The 21,220-nt window shown below is 36.7% G+C and overlaps 1 protein-coding gene across 11 annotated transcripts in view; it reads left to right on the forward strand.

Annotated features, from left to right (window-relative positions):
- trol (terribly reduced optic lobes) overlaps positions 1-21,220 on the forward strand; it is a 1,731,230-nt gene that overhangs the window by 1,148,962 nt on the left and 561,048 nt on the right. For all 11 annotated transcript variants that reach the window (XM_090387691.1, XM_090387694.1, XM_090387699.1 and 8 more), the window contains one exon: positions 16,484-16,597. In XM_090387691.1, the coding sequence (XP_090243817.1) occupies positions 16,484-16,597 (114 nt within the window). The remainder of the gene's footprint in view (positions 1-16,483; positions 16,598-21,220) is intronic.

The following is a 21,220-nucleotide window of genomic DNA, read 5'->3' on the forward strand; positions in this document are numbered from 1 at the left end:
AAGGAACAGGAGGATATGAAAAATAATTCTGGCATTATATACTTATACTTTTATAAAACCTTTGGCACTATTCCACTTTAAAGACTGCTGCAATAAACTGTAGCAGTGTAGAATTAAGGGTAAGTTACTGCTACTGTTAATGCCAGAGCTCACTCTTGAGCACCAGGCAATACAGTGGCAACACCTTCAATCAAGGAAGAATGTGCTGGTTCCACAGGAGCTAGTTGTTGTTAGGGGCTCAATTGTCAGGGAGATGGGAAATATATTGTGCAAAAAGGAGAGGTGGAATAGGACCAGGGTATGTCTGCCAGGGACAAAAGCTGAAGACGTAGAGCAGTTATCATCTTTTAACTGCACAAAGGGTGATATTGTTGTACATGTGGGCACTAATGATATTATGACTAGGAGATCTGCAGGTTTACTTAGCAAGTACAGGTCAGTGATGAAAAAAGAGTCGTAAGTTAGAGTTAAATTTGAAAATGTCTGCAATTCTGCCCAGACACAATAGCAGCGAGTATATGATGAGAGCCTTGTGAATCATTTTGGTCCTGGAGAGATTGTGCAAGGCTCAGGGGTTAGAATTTTTCTCAGTGTGGTCTATTTGTTAACAGGAGACACTGCTTCTACAGGGATGGGATACACTTAAATTGAAAGAGTGCAAGAATATTTGCTGATGCTATCAAGGCAGTGTTAGGTGGGTCGGAAAACTGCTAGCTTGAAGGGGGATTCACAGACTAAATGATTAAGAGCAGCCACAGACAGGTGAAAGTGATTCTTGCACTGATTCTATTAGAATGAGCAGTGGCCTGGAAGGTGGAGTGCAGGGGATTTCAGGACTGCTGGGAGTCATCATGGAACAAATATATGGGCTATGTTAGGGTAATTAAGAATAAGAACAGGTGCATGTATATTTACATATACACCAATGCTAGAAGTATAGTAAATAAATTTGATGAATGTGAAGAGCTGGTCAAGACATCAAAGGGAGATATTGTTGGGATATCAGAGACATGGTGTCACAGATATAAGCAGTGCAGAATTGGAATTTGGGGAGTACAATGTGTAAAGAAAGAATAGATAGAACGGGAGGAGGGGTTATGCTGTTAGTTACAAAACACAAAATCTAAGAAAGTGCATCCAGTTGACATAGATGGACAGTGCAATGTTCAGTCAGTTTAGTGTGACATAAGCACTGTGAAAGCAAAAATGTGAGTAGGACTGTGTTATAGGCCTAATGATTCTGATGAGTATAATGAACACCTGTACAGAGAAATAGTGGGCCAGTAAATCGGATTGTTTTATAATGGGGAATTTTAATTTCCCAAGTATTGACTGGAACTTGTGGATGGGTCACTTGCACACTAGCATGTTCCAGAATCAAACAGGAGGAGGAATACTCTTGATCCGATTATCAGCAGTGATTACTCATGCATTAAGAAACTTCAGTAAAGGGAACAAACTAGGTAGTAGTAGTGAACACAGTGTACAGATGTGGGATTTACCCAAAGGTGTAACTATCATCAGGGTTAAAGGGAAGAGTTTTTGCTTTCATAAAGTTGATACAGTGATCTCGGACAGTGTTTAAATTCTATACTGTGGGGCAAACTGATGTTACCAACAGCAAATTCTAAATGGGAACCATTCAAGGAAGTAATCTTGGAAGCTACTAAGCATTTCATACCAACTAAGAAATACTGTTCAAGGTTTAGGCCTGAATGGATGTCAGATGACTCTTGAAGAATGGGCAGATGGGGGGATGAATCCGATTTGTCTACTTGATATCAATGGTTCGACTGTTGATGATCCTGCTCAGGTAGCTGACAAACTGAATGAGTATTTTGCATGTGTGTGTGCGCGCGCGCACACACACACACACACACACACACGCGCGGTGTTATTTAGGGAGATGAATGCAAGAAGTTTATCAAACTCTAACAGGGAACTAAAGGATTTTGTAATAGCTGACAGCAAAGTCAAGGAGATATCATTGAAGTTAAACATAAGAAAGACAGGTGGATGGGATCTATCCAGTTATATTAAAGCAGACAGCAAAGGAAGTAAAAAAACCCTTAGCCATGATTGTGGGATCATTCTTGGACTCAGGGGGAAGGCCCCCACAGGCTGCAGATGTGCTAATGTATCCCCAATTCACAAATGGGATCAAAGAGTGACATGGGTAATTACAGATCTGTTAGTTTAGCTTCTGTTCTGAGGAAAACAATAGAGTAGCTTATTAGAGAAGTGCTGCAGTATCATCTATACAAAACCGTAGTTATAGTTTAGACAGCATGGGTTTGTTAAGGGGAAGTCTTGTCTGACCAAATTGATTGGATGCTAATGTGGTTACAAAGGAACTGGATGCATAAAATAATTTTGATTTATATTCTTATATTTTAGGAAGGCTTTTGATACTGTTGTACATGGAAGACTACTGTACAAATTGGAGCAGTATGGCATTAAGGGCAAGTTGATGCTATGGATAAAGGGATGGTTGAGTGGGAGCAGACAGAATTGTAATCAGTGGCCACTGCTCTTCATGGGCTAATGTTATTAGTGGAGGCCCCCAGGGTTCAGTGTTGGGTCCAACGTTGTTTTCTGTATTTATCAATGATGTTGACGCAGGTATATCAGGTTTAACATCTAAGTTTGCAGACAATAAAACTGTTGGCAGGGTTGTTATTGACAGTGATGACAGTACACTACTGCAACAAGATCTAGAAAAGCTGAGCAGATGGGCTGAGAGGTGGCAACTGAAGTTTAAATTAACAAATGCAAAGTACTGCATATGGGTAACAGTAACTCCAGAATAACAAACCAACTGTGCGGTACTACACTCAGGGTAGTCAAGAATGTAAAAGACCTAGGGGTAATGGTGCAGTCAGATATGAAGTTTTCTGATCAGTGCAGACATGCTACAAGAGTGGCTCATGGGGTCAATGACATACAGGAATTTTGCTAGCAGGGATAAGGAGGTGATTTCCCCCTTGTATAAGGCATGGGATGGTTAGGCCTCCAGACCTTACACAGGTCTGAAGGCCTCATTTTAGGAACTTGTTTTTTTATAAACTTGTTTTTTTTTTTGCATTGTGTGCCTCTGCTAATGCTATGGATAAAGGGATGACTGAGTGATAAAAGATATAGGCTTGATTACAAATGAGCATTGCTCTTCTTGGATTAATGTTATTAGTGGAGTCCATTAGGGTTCAATACAAAGCCACTTACTCCTTTTCAATATTTATTACAGCAGGCCTAGGAAAATTTACTACTACAGCAAGGCTTAGAAAAATTAGGCAGATGGGCTGAAAAGAGGCAATTGAAGTTTAACATTGATAAATGTAAGATACTACATATGGGAAGCATTAATCTCAGAATAACATAACAATTATGTGGTATTACCCTTCAAGTTGTGGAGAATGGAAAAAAAAAACCTAGAGGTAATTGTACAGTCTTATATGAAGTTTTCTGCTAAGTGCTGCTAGACAGCTTATATTGTATCAAAATGAAACTGAAGTTTGTGATCACAAAGGAGTACACAACACAATCAAGGCACTTTCACAGATTACAAATTATCTGAATTTTTCATTAGGAACTACTTTTTGAAAATTTTATGCCTTGTAACTTTGCAGTAAAATTACATTGGTTAGTTCCCTACATTTTTTTATGAATTCAAATTCATCCGGAAAAGCTCAACTTACTTTGTACCAAATGTGATTTTTCTGTTACAGATGCACTTAGTACTGTATTCTTTCTTTCTCTCTGTCACTCCTGTCACACTACCAAATGCCAGCTACCTGCTGAGCTCACAGGAATAAAAAACTGTAGTAAGTTACTGTCTATTGCTACCTGAACATATTTTTGAAGCGTGCATGCGTGTGTTATTTGGTTTTTAGGAGCATTAGCAACGAAGGCCATATTGCTCCGGGAATATGCGGTGGTCATTCCCTGACCTTTCCGTATTTGGTGGTGACGGGCTCGAACCCTGGTCTAATCAAGAAGTGTGCGTGTGCGTGCGCGCGTGCGTGTGGTTTTGAGACTATCAAGAATAAAGCAAACAGTACTTCATAGGATCCATCTATATCAAATGACTGCTACCTACATCCATGAGTGTAAAACACTATATTCTATTGCTGTTTGTTACTTGAACATGTTTTTAAAAATGGCATTGTTACAGAATCTGTTTTCATTGTCTATATGACAAGATACAGCACCAAACAGAAGCATAACTTCAAACAGATCCTTCTGTTGGCATTTGCTATAAGCAGTTAAACTTGGTGGGTAAAAACTGATATAATGAGTTTTTCATTATTTCTTATTACAGTAGAACTTTGATTATCTGCCAGGGTATGGGACCGAGATCATATTGGATAATAGAATATGAACATTATTTTATTACATAATACATGACCTAATAAAATTTAATTAAACTTTAATTATTATTTATTTTTAACTGGGTCATCAAAAAATCATAGTACAAGTATCTACAGATACCTGTACTATGATTGATTACATACCTATTTTTAATATTTTGACTTAAATTGGTCTAGTAACATCATAAATTTTTTAAAAGAAAGCAATATTACATAATTAAATTTCTTTTCTAAAAAAGTCAGTCAATTTCTTTTGTTTCATTACCCCCTCGAGCCTTTTGAGAGGCAATATTACGAATTTTACACAAAAGTAACACTTGCTTAGCATTTGCTTCTTCATGTACCTCGAATCCACTCATATTTTGACAACATAGTTTCAGCTTCACACTGGCTAATTATTTTGTTGTTCCATTAGCAGCAGCTTTTTCTTTTTCTTCAGTGTCAGAATCATCCGAAATTGTCATCACTCTTTGCACAATTTCATCATTGTCTAAAATTTCGCATTCGATGTCCATTTTGTCCATATCCAGCAAATCATTTACTTTCTCCATATAAATATTTTTAAAACCAGGAATATTCGAACATAACTGCAAAATTTCAGTTTATTTTGGAATGATTTCTGTATCAATTTAATGTATTTCTTGCCACACCTTATTCCTGCTTGGCGCCTCTGTAGCCAGGTGGGCAGGAGCAGCAGTGCGTAGTGCACGCTTCTTGATTAGACCGGGGTTCAAGCCCGTGACCACCAAATACGGAGGATGCGGAAAGGTCAGGGAATGACCACCACATATCCCGGAGCAATATGGCCTTAGTTGCTAATGCTCCTAAAAACCAAATAACAACAACAACATTATTCCTGCTTCTTTGTATTATTTGAACTGAAACATCATTCCAGGCATTGGAGACATTGAAAATTGTCTTTTATAGTGTAGCTTTTCCAAAACTCTATCAAATATTATTTATTTTCTGCCAAAACAAGTTTTTGAATGAACATTTTGCAATAACAACATTTCGTACTCTCAATTACACCTTGGTCCATCGGTTGGATGAGAGATGTCGTGTTTGCTGGCAGAAAGTGACATGATATTTTGCATCCATTGCTTTTTAAATCACATACGTGTATTATTATTATTAGCCATATGGTGCAAGGAAGCCTGAGGCTTATGCTGCACCAGCCAAAAAAAATTTTCAGAATTACCCCGAGAGAGAGAGAGAGAGAGAGAGAGAGAGAGAGAGAGAGAGAGAGAGAGAGAGAGAGAGAGAGGCAAAAGGGTATCACCAAGAAAGAGAAGAATGATGATATCCAGCTTAGGAGCCTGGGTGTGCCAAGCCCATACTCACCAGATGTGAGCCCCTGGGGTTGGAATGAGTAGGCGCATTGTCCATCAGTAGTATTGCATATTGCGGTAAACCTTTTGATGCCAAATGTGATCTTACACGTGATACAAATATTTTATGAAACCAATCATGAAATATATCTTGATTTCATCCACACATTGTTTTGCGAGAAATATTTAACTGGCATGGCATTTAAATTAATATTTTTAAATGATCTAGACATTTCTGGTTTTCCTATAACACCAAAGGCAATTTATGACTACTGCTGGCCTTAGCACATACCATTATACTGATGGGGTCTTTTATCCCGGTGCCATATGTTAAGTCATTGAGGCCAGTGTCTTTTGAGGTAGTGCCTTCCAATTAAGGCTAGTCTCATCGCAGTTGTAATTTGATCTTTAACCAAACTCAACCAACTATTTCCTTCTGTAGTTTTTCACGATAAACAGAAATTGCTGTGCTATCTGCCCTTAGCTTCTCTCACCCTGGATCAACAACTGTCGAATACCATAGTGAAACTTAAACTTGTGCAACCATCCGATGCTAGCCTTGAATGAAGGATCTCTGCCTAGTTTTTTTATTGATTTCAATGACTTTTTCAATTGTTACAGGTCCCGACAATGGAATTCCTTGGCTACAATTTTTGAACAAATCATTGAAACATTGCAGTATCCAATTGTTCATTTTTAGCAATTTTTATTGTTTTACAACTTTAACCTTAATTTTGTGTGCATCAATTTCAATTTTTTCTGTATCACGCTTTATATCATCTACTGTTGTTCTTCCTATTCCATAAACTGATGCTATACTTGTAGCACTTTCACCGTTTCTTAGACAATTGATTATTTCAATTTTTTGTAATAATCCCAACACTACTCTTTTATGTTTCTCTGTCATTTCAGTGGGTTTACTAAATAAAAATTATTAAAATATGAATGGAGAGGTTAAAGTACAACCGTATACAGTGAGTTGTATACAAAGACTGAGTAATACATGGTGCCAATATCACAATGCATTACGGCATAGTGGGTTTCAGTGACAGTTAACAGAGATTGACTGTAAATAGGGTGATGGACAATCAAAGTTCTACTGTCCCATCATTAGTGGTAACCCTACAATACTTAATATAAACACTGATTTTAATACATAATTATATAAGCGAATGTATCATGCATATCTTCTTTTGCCCGTCTCAGCTATAGCCTGGTCAATAGCAATTAATCTTAAGATCCTCTCCGAAGGTTCATACCTTCGAATGGAGGTATGAACCCCCGTGGTACACAAAAAAAGTGCAATTTAAAAAGTCATTGGATTACAACAAAAGTCAAGTATTGCTTTTCTAATCTAGTATTAGTAGTGGCAAATGATGCAAGGAAGTGCAAGCTTATATAGTGTCAGCAAAAAAAACCAGAAACTACCAACTTTATCTCTCCTTCCTTCTCCTCTAGTAATTTTCCTAATTCTTCCTTAAATTTATTCAAACTACCCACTTTCAGAATACTAACTGGTAGTTTGTTTCAGTCATGTTATGTGTGTTATCCAAGAAAGAGTAAGGATGGCATCAGCATTTAGTTTACTCCATAAATTTAAAGCCTTAAACACTTCAATCAGATCTCCTTGTAGGTGCCTAGTTTTGAAGTCTTACTTGCTAAGAGTACCCTTTTGTTTCCCTCACTAATCTTGTTGCTCTTCTCTTCACCCATTTCAAGTGATACACATCCTTATTAAAATGAGGCTTCCAGACCTGTATGCAGCACTCAAAATGTGGCCTAACTTCATTGCCTTATACAATGGGGTAATTTCCTCCTTGTTCCTGCTGGACAAATTCCTCTATATCATTGACAGTACTTCAGAATTCTCGCAATAAAGAATGTGTATGTTATTCATGAATTAGAGAATGGAACAAGTAACGTAGTCATTTGAAAAAAAGTTAAAACCTAACAAATCTACTCTTTTGATCATTGGAAAAAATTAGGAAAGAATTACTAGTCTTTGAAAAAACCAAACAAAAAGGTAGTGAAAAGCTGAAGAATAGTGATAAAAGTGACACTGTTCTAAAACTTCAAGCTAAAAAATTTGCTCAAACTACAAAATTAAGATTTTGTATGTGTAGTAATAGATGGCTTAATAGATTTACTAGAAAAAATATTGCTTACTACAAGATGAGAAGTGAAGCTGGCAATATAAACAGAGACTGACAACTTGGTTGAAAATGTGCATCCTGAATTAAGTAATGGTTATAGTGAAAATAAATTGTTAATGGTGCTGGTGAAGCTAGAGTATTTTATCGATTGCCCAGACATTAATCCACTAATTTTAAGTTAATGTGAATAGGTGTAAAATTATCCAAAGATTGATTGATTGATTGATTGACTGCACTACTTTATTCAAATATGTGCAGAACTGAAAAATAGAGAATGTCTAGTGACAGATAATTTGAAAAATCGCAGGTGCTAAAAAAAAAACCTTCCAATCAATTAAAAAAGCCTTCTCATAACGAAAAAAGGTTTACAAAATCTGAATTAAATTATATGGAAGCTGATGGTGAACAAACATAAAAAAATTGATATTCCATTGTCAGTGTGATCAAAGAGTTACAGCTTAGTTGTTGATATGCCACAGATTAATAACTGTCCAAAATTTGGATTACCACAACAACAAAACCTCTGACAAATGAAGATATCATTGCTGCCCTTTCAACCAGCAGATGTTATTAGCATTAGTAGAGGCATATGATGCAAGAAAGCAAGCTTATGCAGCATCAGGCAAAAAAAAACAAAAAAAAAAAAAAACAGTTCCATTTCACCCCTCAATTCGTTTGAAATACCTGTCCAGCTGAGCCTTAAATTTATTTAGGCTATCAACTTCCACACCAAGGGATGGACGTCTGTTCCACCAACCAACTACCCGCTGGTTGAAGGCAAATTTCTGCACATCTATCCTACATCTGTCTTTCCTCAATCTGAATTTATGCCCTCTCAGGTGATTATTCTGAGCAAGAGGAAAAATCCCATCAGCATTGAGCATGCTCAAACCATTCAAGGCTTTATACACCTCTATCACATAACATCGCCGGTGCCTAGTCTCCAGACACTGTAAAACTTAAACCTTTCTTTGTAAGAGCAACCCTTTGTTCCATTCACCAATCTTGTTGCCCTTCTCTGTATTGTTCCAGCAGCTTATTGAAGATGATAGTGAGATAGTGAGGAAAAAGAGGGTGATGAATTTTTGGTAAAAGTGCTATCCATTATAGAAGCAAAATCTGCTTTAAAATTATGAACAGATAGCATCAAACCAGAAATTCAGATTCACTTTAACCTGGAGTAGTAGCACCCAAAATAGTAGTAATAGTACATGCATATGATTCAAGAAAGTAAGCTTATGTAGGATCAGTCAAAAAAAAAAAAAAAAAAAACAATTTCCCACATCCATTCCCTCTTGAATTTATTTAAACTGTCAACTTTCACAACAACATATGGAAGTTTATTCCAGCAATCAACTACCTGCTGGCTAAAGGAAAATTTCTGCACATCTATTCTACAATTGTCTTTCCTCAATTTGAATTTATGCCCCCTCAGGTTTGTAATCTGAACAAGAGGAAGAATCACATCAGAATTGGGCCTGCTCAACTCATTCAAGGCCTTATACACCTCAATCAGATCACCTCACAAAGGCCTAGTCTCCAGACTCTACTATTTGTTGGTAAGAGAACCCCCTTGTTCCCACTCACCAATCTTGTTACCATTCTCAGTACTCGCTCATTCAATTCTACATCCTTCCTAAAATGAGGCCTCCAGACCTGTATGCAGTACTCAGTGTAGCCTGACCATTGCCTTATACAAAGGGATAACATCTCCTTTTCCTGTATATCCCACATAAATTCCTGTTTATCATTGATGAAACCACTTGACCTGCTCTGGCAGCCTGTCCACTGTCAGAAAACTTCATATCTGACTGCACAATTACTCTCAAGTCTTTCATTCTGTACCACACTAAGTGTAGAACCACACAGTTGGTACGTTTCTCTGGGGCATATTCTACCCATATGCAGTACTTTGCATTTGTCAATGTTAAATGTCAGTTGCCACTTCTCAGCCCATCTGCCCAACTTTTCTAGATCCTGTTGCAGTAGCACACTGCCATTAGAGTCATTAACAACTCTGCCAACCTTGGTATCATCTGCAAACTTCATCACTAAGCCTGATATACCTTCATCAATATCATTGATAAATATCAATGGGACTTGGGGGTGGTTGTGCAGGCAGATATGAAGTTCTCTGAGCAGTGCAGACGGGCTGCAAGAGTAGCTCATGGAGTATTGTCAATGATATACAGGAATTTTTCCAGCAGGGATAAGGAGGTGATTATTCCATTGTATAAGGCGATGGTCAGGCCACACCTAGAGTACTGTATACAGGTCTGGAGGCCTCATTTCAAGAAGGATGTAGAGCTGCTGGAACGAGTACAGAGAAGGGCAACAAGATTAGTGAATGGAACAAAGGGGTGCTCTTACGAAGAAAGGCTTAAGTTTTGCAAATTACAGTGTCTGGAGACTAGGCACCAGCGAGGTGATCTGATAGAGGTGTATAAAGCCTTGAATGGTTTAAGCATGCTCAATGCTGATGGGATTCTTCCTCTAGCTCAGAAGAATCACCTGAGAGGGCATAAATTCAAATTGAGGAAAGACAGATGTAGGATAGACGTGCGGAAATTTGCCTTTAGCCCACGGGTGGTTGGTTGGTGGAACAGACTTCCATCCCTTGTGGTGGAGGTTGATAGCCTAAATAAGTTTAAGGCTCAGCTGGACAGGTATTTGGAACGAATAGAGGGGTGAAGTGGACATGGTTTTTTTCTTTTTTTTTTTGGCTGATGCTGCATAAGCTTGCTTTCTTGCATCAAATGCCTCTACTAATGCTAATGCTAATATACAAAATAACAGTGGACTCAACACCGAACCCTCTGGGACTCCAATAATAACATTAGTCCACAAAGAGTAGCATCCATTAATTACCACTCTGTCTTCTCTCACGCAACCACCCTTTTATCTATTGTAGCAACTTTCCCTTAATACCATCCTGCTCCAATTTGTACATTAGTCTTCAATATCAAAAGCCTTTCTGAAAGAGGCGCCTCCGTAGCCAGGTGGGAAGGAGCAGCAGTGAGTAGCACACGCTTCTTGATTAGACCGGGGTTCGAGCCCGTCACCACCAAATACGGAGGATGCGGAAAGGTCAGGAATGACCACCGCATGTTCACGGAGCAATATGGCCTTAGTTGCTAATGCTCCTAAAAAACAAACAACATCAACATCCTTTCTGAAATTCAAGTATGTGATATCAAAATTATTTTTTGCAATCTGTTCCTTGGTAACCACATCACAGTATCCAGTCGAATTTGTCAGACAAGACTTTCCCCTTAACAAACCCATGTTGTGTGTCAATTATTAATGCAATCTTGTATAGATGATGTTGCAATGCTTTTTTAACCAGTGACTCCATTATTTTCCCTGTAACAGAAGTTAAACTAACAGGTCTGTAATTACTCATGTCACCCTTTGTGAATTGGGGATACATTTGCACATCTCCAGTCTGTGGGGACTTCCTGAGTCCAAGAATGCTCTTGTAATTATGGCTAAGGATTTGCTTACTTACTTTGCCTCCTACTTTAGTATAACTGGATAGATTCCATCCACCCCAGGTGCCTTTCTCATGTTTAACTTCAACAATTTCTCCTCCACTTTGCTCTCAGTTATTACAAAATCATGAAGCTCCCTGTTAGAGTTTAATAAGTGTCTGTTCTCCACTTCCCTACAGAATTCCTCATGTGAATGTAGATGCAAAATACTAATTCATTTCGTCAGCTGTCTGAGCAGGATCATTTTTATCATCCTTTGCCAAAGATTTCTCCTAATCTGCCTTTGCTTGCCTAACCTCCTTTGTTACTTGATTACAGACTTCCTTATACCTACCATAGGCTTCTGTGTTGCCTGATAATTTATATGCATCCCATGCATTTTTCTTCTCTGCCATGTGTCATTAGTTCATCTAATATATTTAGGCCTAAACCTTGAATAGCATTTCTTAATCGGTATGAAAAGCCTTGTAGCTATCAATGTTGTTGTTGTTATTTGGTTTTTAGGAGCATTAGCAACTAAGGCTATATTGTTCCGAGGATATGTGGTGGTCATTCCCTGACCTTTCCGCATCCTCCGTATTTGGTGGTCACAGGCTCGAACCCCGGTCTAATCAAGAAGCGTGTGCTATGCACTACTACTGCTCCTGCCTGCCCACCTGGCTATGGAGGCACCGTAGCTATCAAGACTAATTCTTTGAATGCTTCCCATTTAGAATTTGCTGTTGGTAACATCATCAGTTGTTCCCACTGTATAGAATTTCAAACTGTCTGAGACCATTGTAGTCACCTTTACAAAAGCAAAACTCTTCCCTTTACCTGATGGTAGTTATATCTTTGAGTAAATCCCACATCAGTGCACTGTGATCACAGTGCCTCTCGAACATGCTGCTGCAGAAAACAATCGTTCAATAAATCCACATTCTTGCTAGTGTGCAAGGGATCAATCAATATCTGGGAAGTTAAAATCCCCCATTATAAGACATTTTTATTTACTGGCCCACTCTATTTCTCTGTACAATTGTTTGTTGTACTCATTAGAGTCATTAGGCCTATAACACTCCTATTCTTATTTTTTCTTCTTTCCCAGTGCTTATGTCACACTAAGCTGACTGAACACTGTGTTGTCTGTCTTTGTCAAATGAATACACTTCCTTCGATTTTATGTGTTTCCTAACTAACAGTATAACCACTCTTTCCTTCCTATCCTGTCTATCCTTTCTGTACACATTGTACTCTCAAATTCCAATTCTGCACTGCTTATATCTATGTGACACTACATCTCTGATATACCAACAATATCTGCATTTCATATCTTGACCAGCACTTCAAATTCATCAAATTTATTTACTATACTCCTGGCATTGGTATAAATTGGCATGCAAGTATACATGCACCTGATCTTTCTCTTAGTTATGGCGCCTCCGTAGCCAGGTGGGCAGGAGCAGCAGCGCGTAACACACACTTCTTGATTAGACCAGTGTTCAAGCCTGTGACCACCAAATACGGAGGATGCAGAAAGGTCAGGGAATGACCACTGCATAGCCCCAGAGCAATATGGCCTTAGTTGCTAATGCCCCTAAAAAAAAAAAAAAAACCAAAACCGATCCTCTTAGTTGCCCTAACATAGCCCATGCATTTATTTGTTCCATGATGACTCCCACCAGTCCCTGAAACCCTCAGCACCCTGCACTCCAGGCCACTGTTAATTCTAATAGGATCAGTAGAAGAATCACTTTCTCCTCTGCCTGTGGCAACTGTTAATCTTTTAGTCTGTGAATTCCCCCCCCTTCAAGCTAACAGTTTTCAAACTCACCTAACACTGCCTCAATAACATCAGCAAACACTCTTTCACTCCTATTTAAGTGTATGCCATCCCCATAGAAGCTTGCAGAATCTCTCCATGGCTGAATTGATTGAGAAGGCTCTCATCATATACTCTCTCCTACGTGTCTTGGCAGAATTGCAGACACTTTCAAATTTAACCCTAACATGAAAATTTTTTCAACATTGATCTGTACTTGTTAAGTAAATCTGAAGATCTCCCACTCTTAATGTCATTAGTGCCACAACAGTATTACCCTTTGTGCCCTTAATAGATATCTGCTCTGCAATGTCACCTTTTGATCCTGGTAGACATACCCTGGTCCTAGGAAAAATGTAGAAAAAATGGTGGTTAATGTCACTTGTCAAAGTGATTGATTACCTTGACACTTGACAATTTCTTTTTAATTTCTGGAGAATATTTTGGAGTTCTGTTTTTGGAGAATACCAGTATTTCACCTTTTATTTAATGGATTGTAATACTTTTTTTTTGATTTATGGTTTGCAATATTTTATTAAAATAAAATAATTTTTTTTCGTTATTTTAAATGCTGTTTTTTACTCCTTTTATTTTCAATAAACAAAAAAACTTCTGTTTAAATTAAAAAAAAAAAAACATTTTAGACATAAAATAAAAAAATATAAATAGGAAAATATTAGACTCTTCCATTTCCAGTTTTAAAAGACCATTAAACTCTCAAAATTTTAAATATGCTCATGTGCATTTATATTTCATTTTTAAAAGCATTTGTACACACATTAGTATATATAACATAATCGTTAATAATGTAATCAAAATGGGGATTTTTATTTTATAAAGGTGTATCCATAATGTATGTCTGTTTATTGTCTACACTAAGTATTTGCTATTACAAGCATAATTCATTAGTCCATTCAATCTAGACTTCCCTTCAATCAAAATTTTATTTCAAATTTTTCACACTTCACAGCATGATTAGATATTCTGCTTCCCACTGAGTGGAGTCTATCTGTGGAGAGAAAATTGGGTTTCTTGTTCTTGTCTTTACCATGTGAAAACAAAGCTTTCCAAAAACAACTAGGGTAGGCTGTGTAGATATTTGTTGAACTGGTTGGAGAGCAAGAATATGGCAAAAGGAAGAAAATTAAGTAATTTATGCTGTATTTTATTTCTTTATATAACACAGTGATGTGTATATCATTTCATCTTATTGGATGTAAAATGAAATGAATCACCAATCACCATTTCATCTTGGGGAGGTTAAAACTAATCATTTAACAAGAATATAGTCATTAACCATATTTAGCAATTACATTGATTTGAACCAAGGTCAACTCAAAAGAATGTTCTGTTGTACTCCTGCATTTGACCACTCAACTATGTCACTTGTATAGAGCATGTTTGCTTTCCAGTTCTATATTTATTAATAGCTAAAAGTTACTTAGAAACCAGCTTCAGTGAATTTTATTGATCATAAAACAAGATGGTTTCACCTTTAGTAAGCAGTGAATTGTAATATTTCCTTTTCTCCTCGAAGAAAATATATAATTCAGTAAATTTTTAATAGAAAGAAGCATAAAGGCTTTATATGCTGATATGTTCCATTTTTATGTGCAGTATTATTTTTTTTATCATACAGTTATATATAATTCATTTTTACTGCTCCTAATGAGGAAAAGATTCAATGTTATTAATCACATATACTCTGTATGTTTTTGAAATAGTTCCAAAAATTAAAGGGCAGTCTTTGAATCATCATATTTCCTTCCTTGTTGAAGAAAGTGTGATATAATTGAGCAGACTGTAGATTAGTAGAAAGAAGCATAAGTGTATTCACAACAAGGAAAGGATTCAAAGTTATCCATCACTTGCTTGTTCATTCTGTTTTTAAAACAGCCAAAAATTAAGAACAATTCAAGGTAGTGTGAACCAAGGAATGTAATAAGGGCTGTAAAAATACTAAAACAAAATTTTAAGGACTCGCATCTGGTGAGTATGGGCTTGGCACACCCAGGTTCCTGAGCTGGATATCATCATTCTCTTTTTTGGTGATTCCCTCCTATCTCTCTCAGGGTACTCAAATTTTTTTGGCTGGTGCAGCATAAGCCTTAGGCTTCCTTGCACCATATGGCTAATAATAATAATAATAATAAGATAAGTAACTTGAAACTATAAAGAAATATGTAATTTGAAACATTTTGGCAGTCACCTTACAGGTTATTGCAGAAAGTTACTCTGCAAAAACCATAAAAAACACTTCAGAGACAAATGCAATAAACATTTCTCAATATTTAGAAAAGAAAAAATTTTCCAATTTTTAATCACTTACTTGATGGTTATCATTATTTTTGAAGGCCACCTGTCAGATGACTCACCACACCATCAGGTTAATAAAATAAAGGATATTGGTTATAAATTTTTCCTGAATAGAAATTTGGAAAAAAAAATAGGGAAATAAAAAAAAAAAAAAACTTGAAGTTGTGAAAATAATAGTGTCATTAAGACTTTTAAATACCATATTTTAATAAAATGATATTAAAGTCCTTTAAATAATGTATAATTAACATTTATGAATAAGTCATTGAAAATGTAATCAAAAGGAATTTTAATTTTGTGAAAATGTTTTAATGACATGTATGTTCGCTACAATAAGGATTGCCTCTAACAAGCTTAATTTTTTAGTCTCTTCAATCTTTTCATAAGAGTTTTAATGTATATAAATTTTTAATGCTTTGATTTACAAGAATTTGGAAAAACAAATGGTATAAAGGCATTTTATTTGGTATGTAATAAAATTTCAATTTGGCACCCACTTACCGTTGAACATTTTCCCTGTTTACTTGCCCCCATTTCAGATTTTTTTTTTTAATGTTTATTTCTTTGAAATAATTTCATTTACAGCTGTAAATGAAAGGAAACAGCTGTTCTTGTAAAAAGGTACTTTATATTCTACTAAAAATACAAGATTTATGTCAGCCACAAATTTCACTTAGGAGTTTTACTTAATGACCATAAGACTAGTTGGCAAATCAGTAAAGTTTGCACATTTTTTAAATGTGCAGTGGAGTATCACAGTCTATTTTCTTTAGGTTTCACTAAGGTTACTAAATAATTGCTTAGTTTGGAAAATTTAAAAATACTCAAAATGGACATCTCAAAAATCATAATAATTGAAAAAACCTATGTAATATTAGAAAATAATGAAACAAAGGTAGGCACCATCAACTCATACTAATTTTACTTTCATGCACCAGAAAGTAGTGTATATATCATTATGGATATGTTGGAATATAAGATTATTATTGCATATTGTTAGTCCATTTTTATTTCTGCCTTTCCTTAGGAATGTGCACCGGGTTACATTAGAGATACCAGTGGTCCTGGACTTGGACGTTGTACACGATGCAATTGCAATGGTCATTCTGAGTCTTGTGATGCTACAACAGGCCGTTGTGTTGTAAGTACTGTTAAAATCAATAATTGGTCTTTTACTAATAGGAAAACATCAGTTTTATTTAAATAGCCTATACAGGATTACCAAAAAACCTAATTTTTAAGCTTTAACATGTTGTGAAATCAATTATACAAGGTCTGTCACAAAATTGATGTAATTGATTTTATTGTAAAATTTTTTACAACTTGACTCTAACATTCCTTCTATCCTGGAAACAATACAGAAAATTTTTTTTCTGTGAGGTCCTTCTGTGCAGCAGTTACAGCACTCTGGTTATTGTTAATCATCCCAAAATGATGTCCTTTCAGGTAATTTTTTTTTATCTTGAAAAAGAAGAGTTGCATGGCAACAGATTCATGTTGCCATGCGACTTCCATGGCAATATGGATTTCCATGTTTTTGGAGGTTAAAAAACTATAAGAGACATTGTGCAGTGGCAGCATGCACTGTTATGAGGCAAATATAAGAGTTTTTGGCCTTTTCAGGTCCAATGATCAAAAACCTTTTCTGTAGGCATTCAAGTACCTCTCAGTAGAAAGTTTTTGGTTGACGGTTGCACCTTGAGGCATGAACTCTTTGTGCACCACTCCATGCTAATCAAAAGAACAGACAAACATAGTTTTGATTCTGAATTTAGTCACCCTTGCTTTCCTGGAGCATGGTGAATTTGTGGTGTGCTATTCCTCACTGTCTTTTTGTTTCTGATTGTATTCAGATATCCATTTTTCATCACCTGTTATCACTTGCTGAAGGCACTCTGGTTCCATTTCGACATGATCAAGAAGATCAAGGCAGATGTTCTCCCAATTTTGCTTCTGTTCTTCAATGAGATATTTTAGCACATTTTTGCACAAATTTTGTCCATGCTCAAATTTCATGGACAGCTTGGTGACTCATGTTCACTCACCTTCCATCAATCTCATAGCTAACCATTGGTCAAACACAATTAGAGCCTTTACCCTCTTTGCACTCTCCTCTGCTTTTGCCGAGACAGGTCTCCCTGCATGTGGTTTGTCTTGAATGGCTTAGCATTAGCATTAGTAGAGGCATATGATGCAAGAAAGCAAGCTTAGCATTAGCCAGAAAAAAAAAAAACCCTTCCCATTTCACCCATCCATTTGTTTCAAAAGTTTGTCCACTTTGTTGGTTTTTCCTTGAATTTATTTAAGCTATCAACTTCCACAACGACAGATGGAAGTTGATTCCAGCAATTAACCATCTTCCGGCTAAAGGCAAATTTCCACACATCTATTCTACAATTATCTTTCCCCAGTTTCAGTTTATGCTCCCTCAGCTTTGTAATCTGAGCAAGAGAAAGAATCCCATTAGCATTGATCCTGCTCAATCCATTCACGGTCTTATACACCTGAATCAGATCACCTCGCAGGTTCCTAGTCTCCAGACTCTGCAATTTGCAGAACTTAAGCCTTTCTTTGTAACACCAACCCATTGTTCAACTAGCCAATCTTGTTCCCTTCTGTATACTTGTTCTAGCCACCTACATGATGCTTTCTTGCATCATGTGCCACTACTACTACTACTACTACATCTTTCCTAAAATGAGGCTTTCAGACCTGTAAGCAGTACTCAAGGTGTGGCTTGACCATTTCCTTATACAAAGGGATAATCACCTCCTTATCCCTGCTAGCAAAATTCCTGTATATTATCATCAACAAGGTCCCATTACCTGCTCTGGCAGCCTGTCTCAACTGCTCAGAAAACTTCATATTTAACTACAAAATTACCCCCAGGTCTGTTTCATTCCCAACTGAGTGTAACACCACATATTTCATACATTTCTGTGAGGTTACTGCTACCCATATGCAATATTTTGCATTTGTCAATGTTAAACTTCAGTTGCTACTTCTCAGCCCATCTGCCCAACTTTTCTACATCCTGTTGCAGTAGCATACTGTCATTATTGTCATTAACAACCCTGCCAACCTTTGTATCATCTGCAAACTTCAATGATGCCTCTGTAGCCAGGTGGGCAGGAGCAGCAGTGTGTAGCACACAATTCTTGATTAGACCGGGGTTCGAGCCCATGACCACCAAATACAGAGGATGCAGAAAGGTCAGGGAATGACCATTGCATATCCCCGGAGCAATATGGCCTTAGTTGCTAATGCTCCTAAAAACCAAATAACAACAGCAAACTTCAACATTAAGCTTGATATGCCTTCATCAATATCACTGATAAATATAAAAACAACAGTGGGCCCAACACCGAACCCTGGGGGACATCACTAATTACATTAGTCCATGAAGAGCAGCATCCATTGATTACCACTCTGTCTTCTCCCACTCAACCATCCTTTTATCCATTGTAGCAACTTGCCCTTAATGCCATACTGCTCCAGTGTGTACAGTAGTCTTCCATGCGCAACAGTATTGAAATCCAAGTATATGATATCAAAATTATTTTTTGCATCCAGTTCCCTTGTGACCACATCATAATATCCAATCAAATTGTTCAGACAAGACTTCCTCTTAACAAACCCATGCTGTGGCTGAATTATTACTGCAGCTTTGTCTAGATGATGTTGCGATGCTTCTTTAACCAGTGACTCCATTATTTTCCATGGAACAGAAATTAAACTAACAGGTCTGTAATTAGCATTAGTAGAGGCATACAATGCAAGAAAGCAAGCTTATGCAGCATCAGCCAAAAAAAAAAAAAAAAAAAAAAAAAAAACCCCTCCCATTTCATCCCTCCATGTATAATTGGATCAAAGAGTGGCATTACTCATGTCACTCTTTGATCCCCTCTGTAAATTGGGATATTGCATATGGGTAGCAGTAACCCAAGATAAATGTATCAACTGTGTGGTACTACAATCAGGGAAGTTGAGAATGAAAAAGATCTGGGGGTAATTGTGTAGTCAGATATGAAGTTCTCTGAACAGTGTAGATGGACTGCCAGAGCAGGTCATGTAGTCTTGTCAATAATATATAGGAATTTTGCTTGCAGGGATAAGAAAGTGATATCCCTTTGTATCTTGAGTATAGAGTAGGGCAACAAGACTGGTGAGGAGAACAAAATGCTTAGGGAGCACAGATTCAAATTGAGGAAAGACAGTTGTAGAAAGGATGTGTGGAAATTTGTAGAATAGATGTGTGCAAGTTTGCCTTTAGCCAGTGGGTAGTTGATTGCTGGAACAGACTTCCATCTATTGTTTTGGTAGTTGATAGCTTAAATAAATTTATGGCTGAACTAGATAAACATTTGGAGTGACCAGATGGATGAATGGGAAAGTTTTTTTTTTTTTTTTTTTATATATATGCTTGCTTCCTTACATCATATGCCTCAACTAATGCTAACACAGACATCTAAAATAAATTCTTTCTTCGGCAATTTTCTGATAATTGTAATAGGGTTTTAGGAGCATGAGCGACTAAGGCCATTTTGTTCTGTACAATACCGTCTGTAAATTTTGTGTATTCTATGGTTAATTTTCTATTTTCTGGACGAAAAACCATGCTGCCCTCGTCTGAAATCAACTAACATCTCCAGGGGCTTACATCTGGTGAGTATGGGCTTGGCACACCCAAGTGAGTTGGTCCTGAGTTGGATATCATCATTCTTCTCTTTCTTTGTGATTTCTTTCTACTTTTGTCTCTCTCTCTCTCTCTCTCTTTCTCTCTCTGGGTAATTCAAGAATTTTTTTTTTTTTTGTCTGGTGCATCATAAGCCACAGGCTTCCTTGCATCATATAGCTAATAATAATAAGTATAAAAATAATAACTCAGCCACATGAGAAAGCCCATAAATTTTTCTGTTAGAACATCATCATTAAATTGTATATTGCAATAATGAATGTTGTGTAAATAACTTCAAATGCTTTGTAATTTCTTTAAAAACAATAAATCAGATTTAAATAAGGGAAATTTTAATTAATATATTTGCTTATAACATGAGGCCATGACATGAACTAAAAAAATTAAAAGAACTAAAAGGCAGCCTTACTGTCACATGGTGACTCTTATAAAATCTGACAATGTGGAATGCCAATTCCCCAAACAAAATTGCTGGGTGCATCACTGCATAAACATATTACATATAAATATAATTATAATGTATAATTATATTAATTCTATATATTATATAATATTTATATATAATGTAAATATTACATATAAATATTTGTTCAGTGGCCAATAACACAGGGGCAATTGCCCCCCCCCCCAAGAGCCTGAGCCAATTGGAATAAATACTATGTTTTATGATACTAAGTTAAAATCTGGTAGCCATTCATGTTGTTTGTATACTTTATAAGGACTCGTTCAAAACTCAAGACATTCGACAGTATTCTTCCTCTTGTTCAGCCTATACACTTAAGGGAGCATAAATCCAAATTGGAAAAGTCTGCCTTCTGCCAGTGGGTGGTCTACATGAGTTATAATTTTCTTCAGCAGTATGTTTGAGAGGCAACCAGCGAGGGTAATACCCTTGATCTGGTTATCAGCAGTGATTATTCATGCATTAAGAATTTGCAGATAAAGAAACCACTAGGTGGTAGTGATCACGGTATACTGATGTGGAATTTACTTAAAGATATAATTACTATCAGGGATAAAGGGAAGGGTTTTTACATAAAGGTGACTACAGTGGTCTCAGACAGTTTA

Source organism: Mastigoproctus giganteus, chromosome 13, assembly GCF_048544385.1.
Source record: "Mastigoproctus giganteus isolate SK-2022 chromosome 13, ASM4854438v1, whole genome shotgun sequence".
NCBI lineage: Eukaryota > Metazoa > Arthropoda > Arachnida > Uropygi > Thelyphonidae > Mastigoproctus > Mastigoproctus giganteus.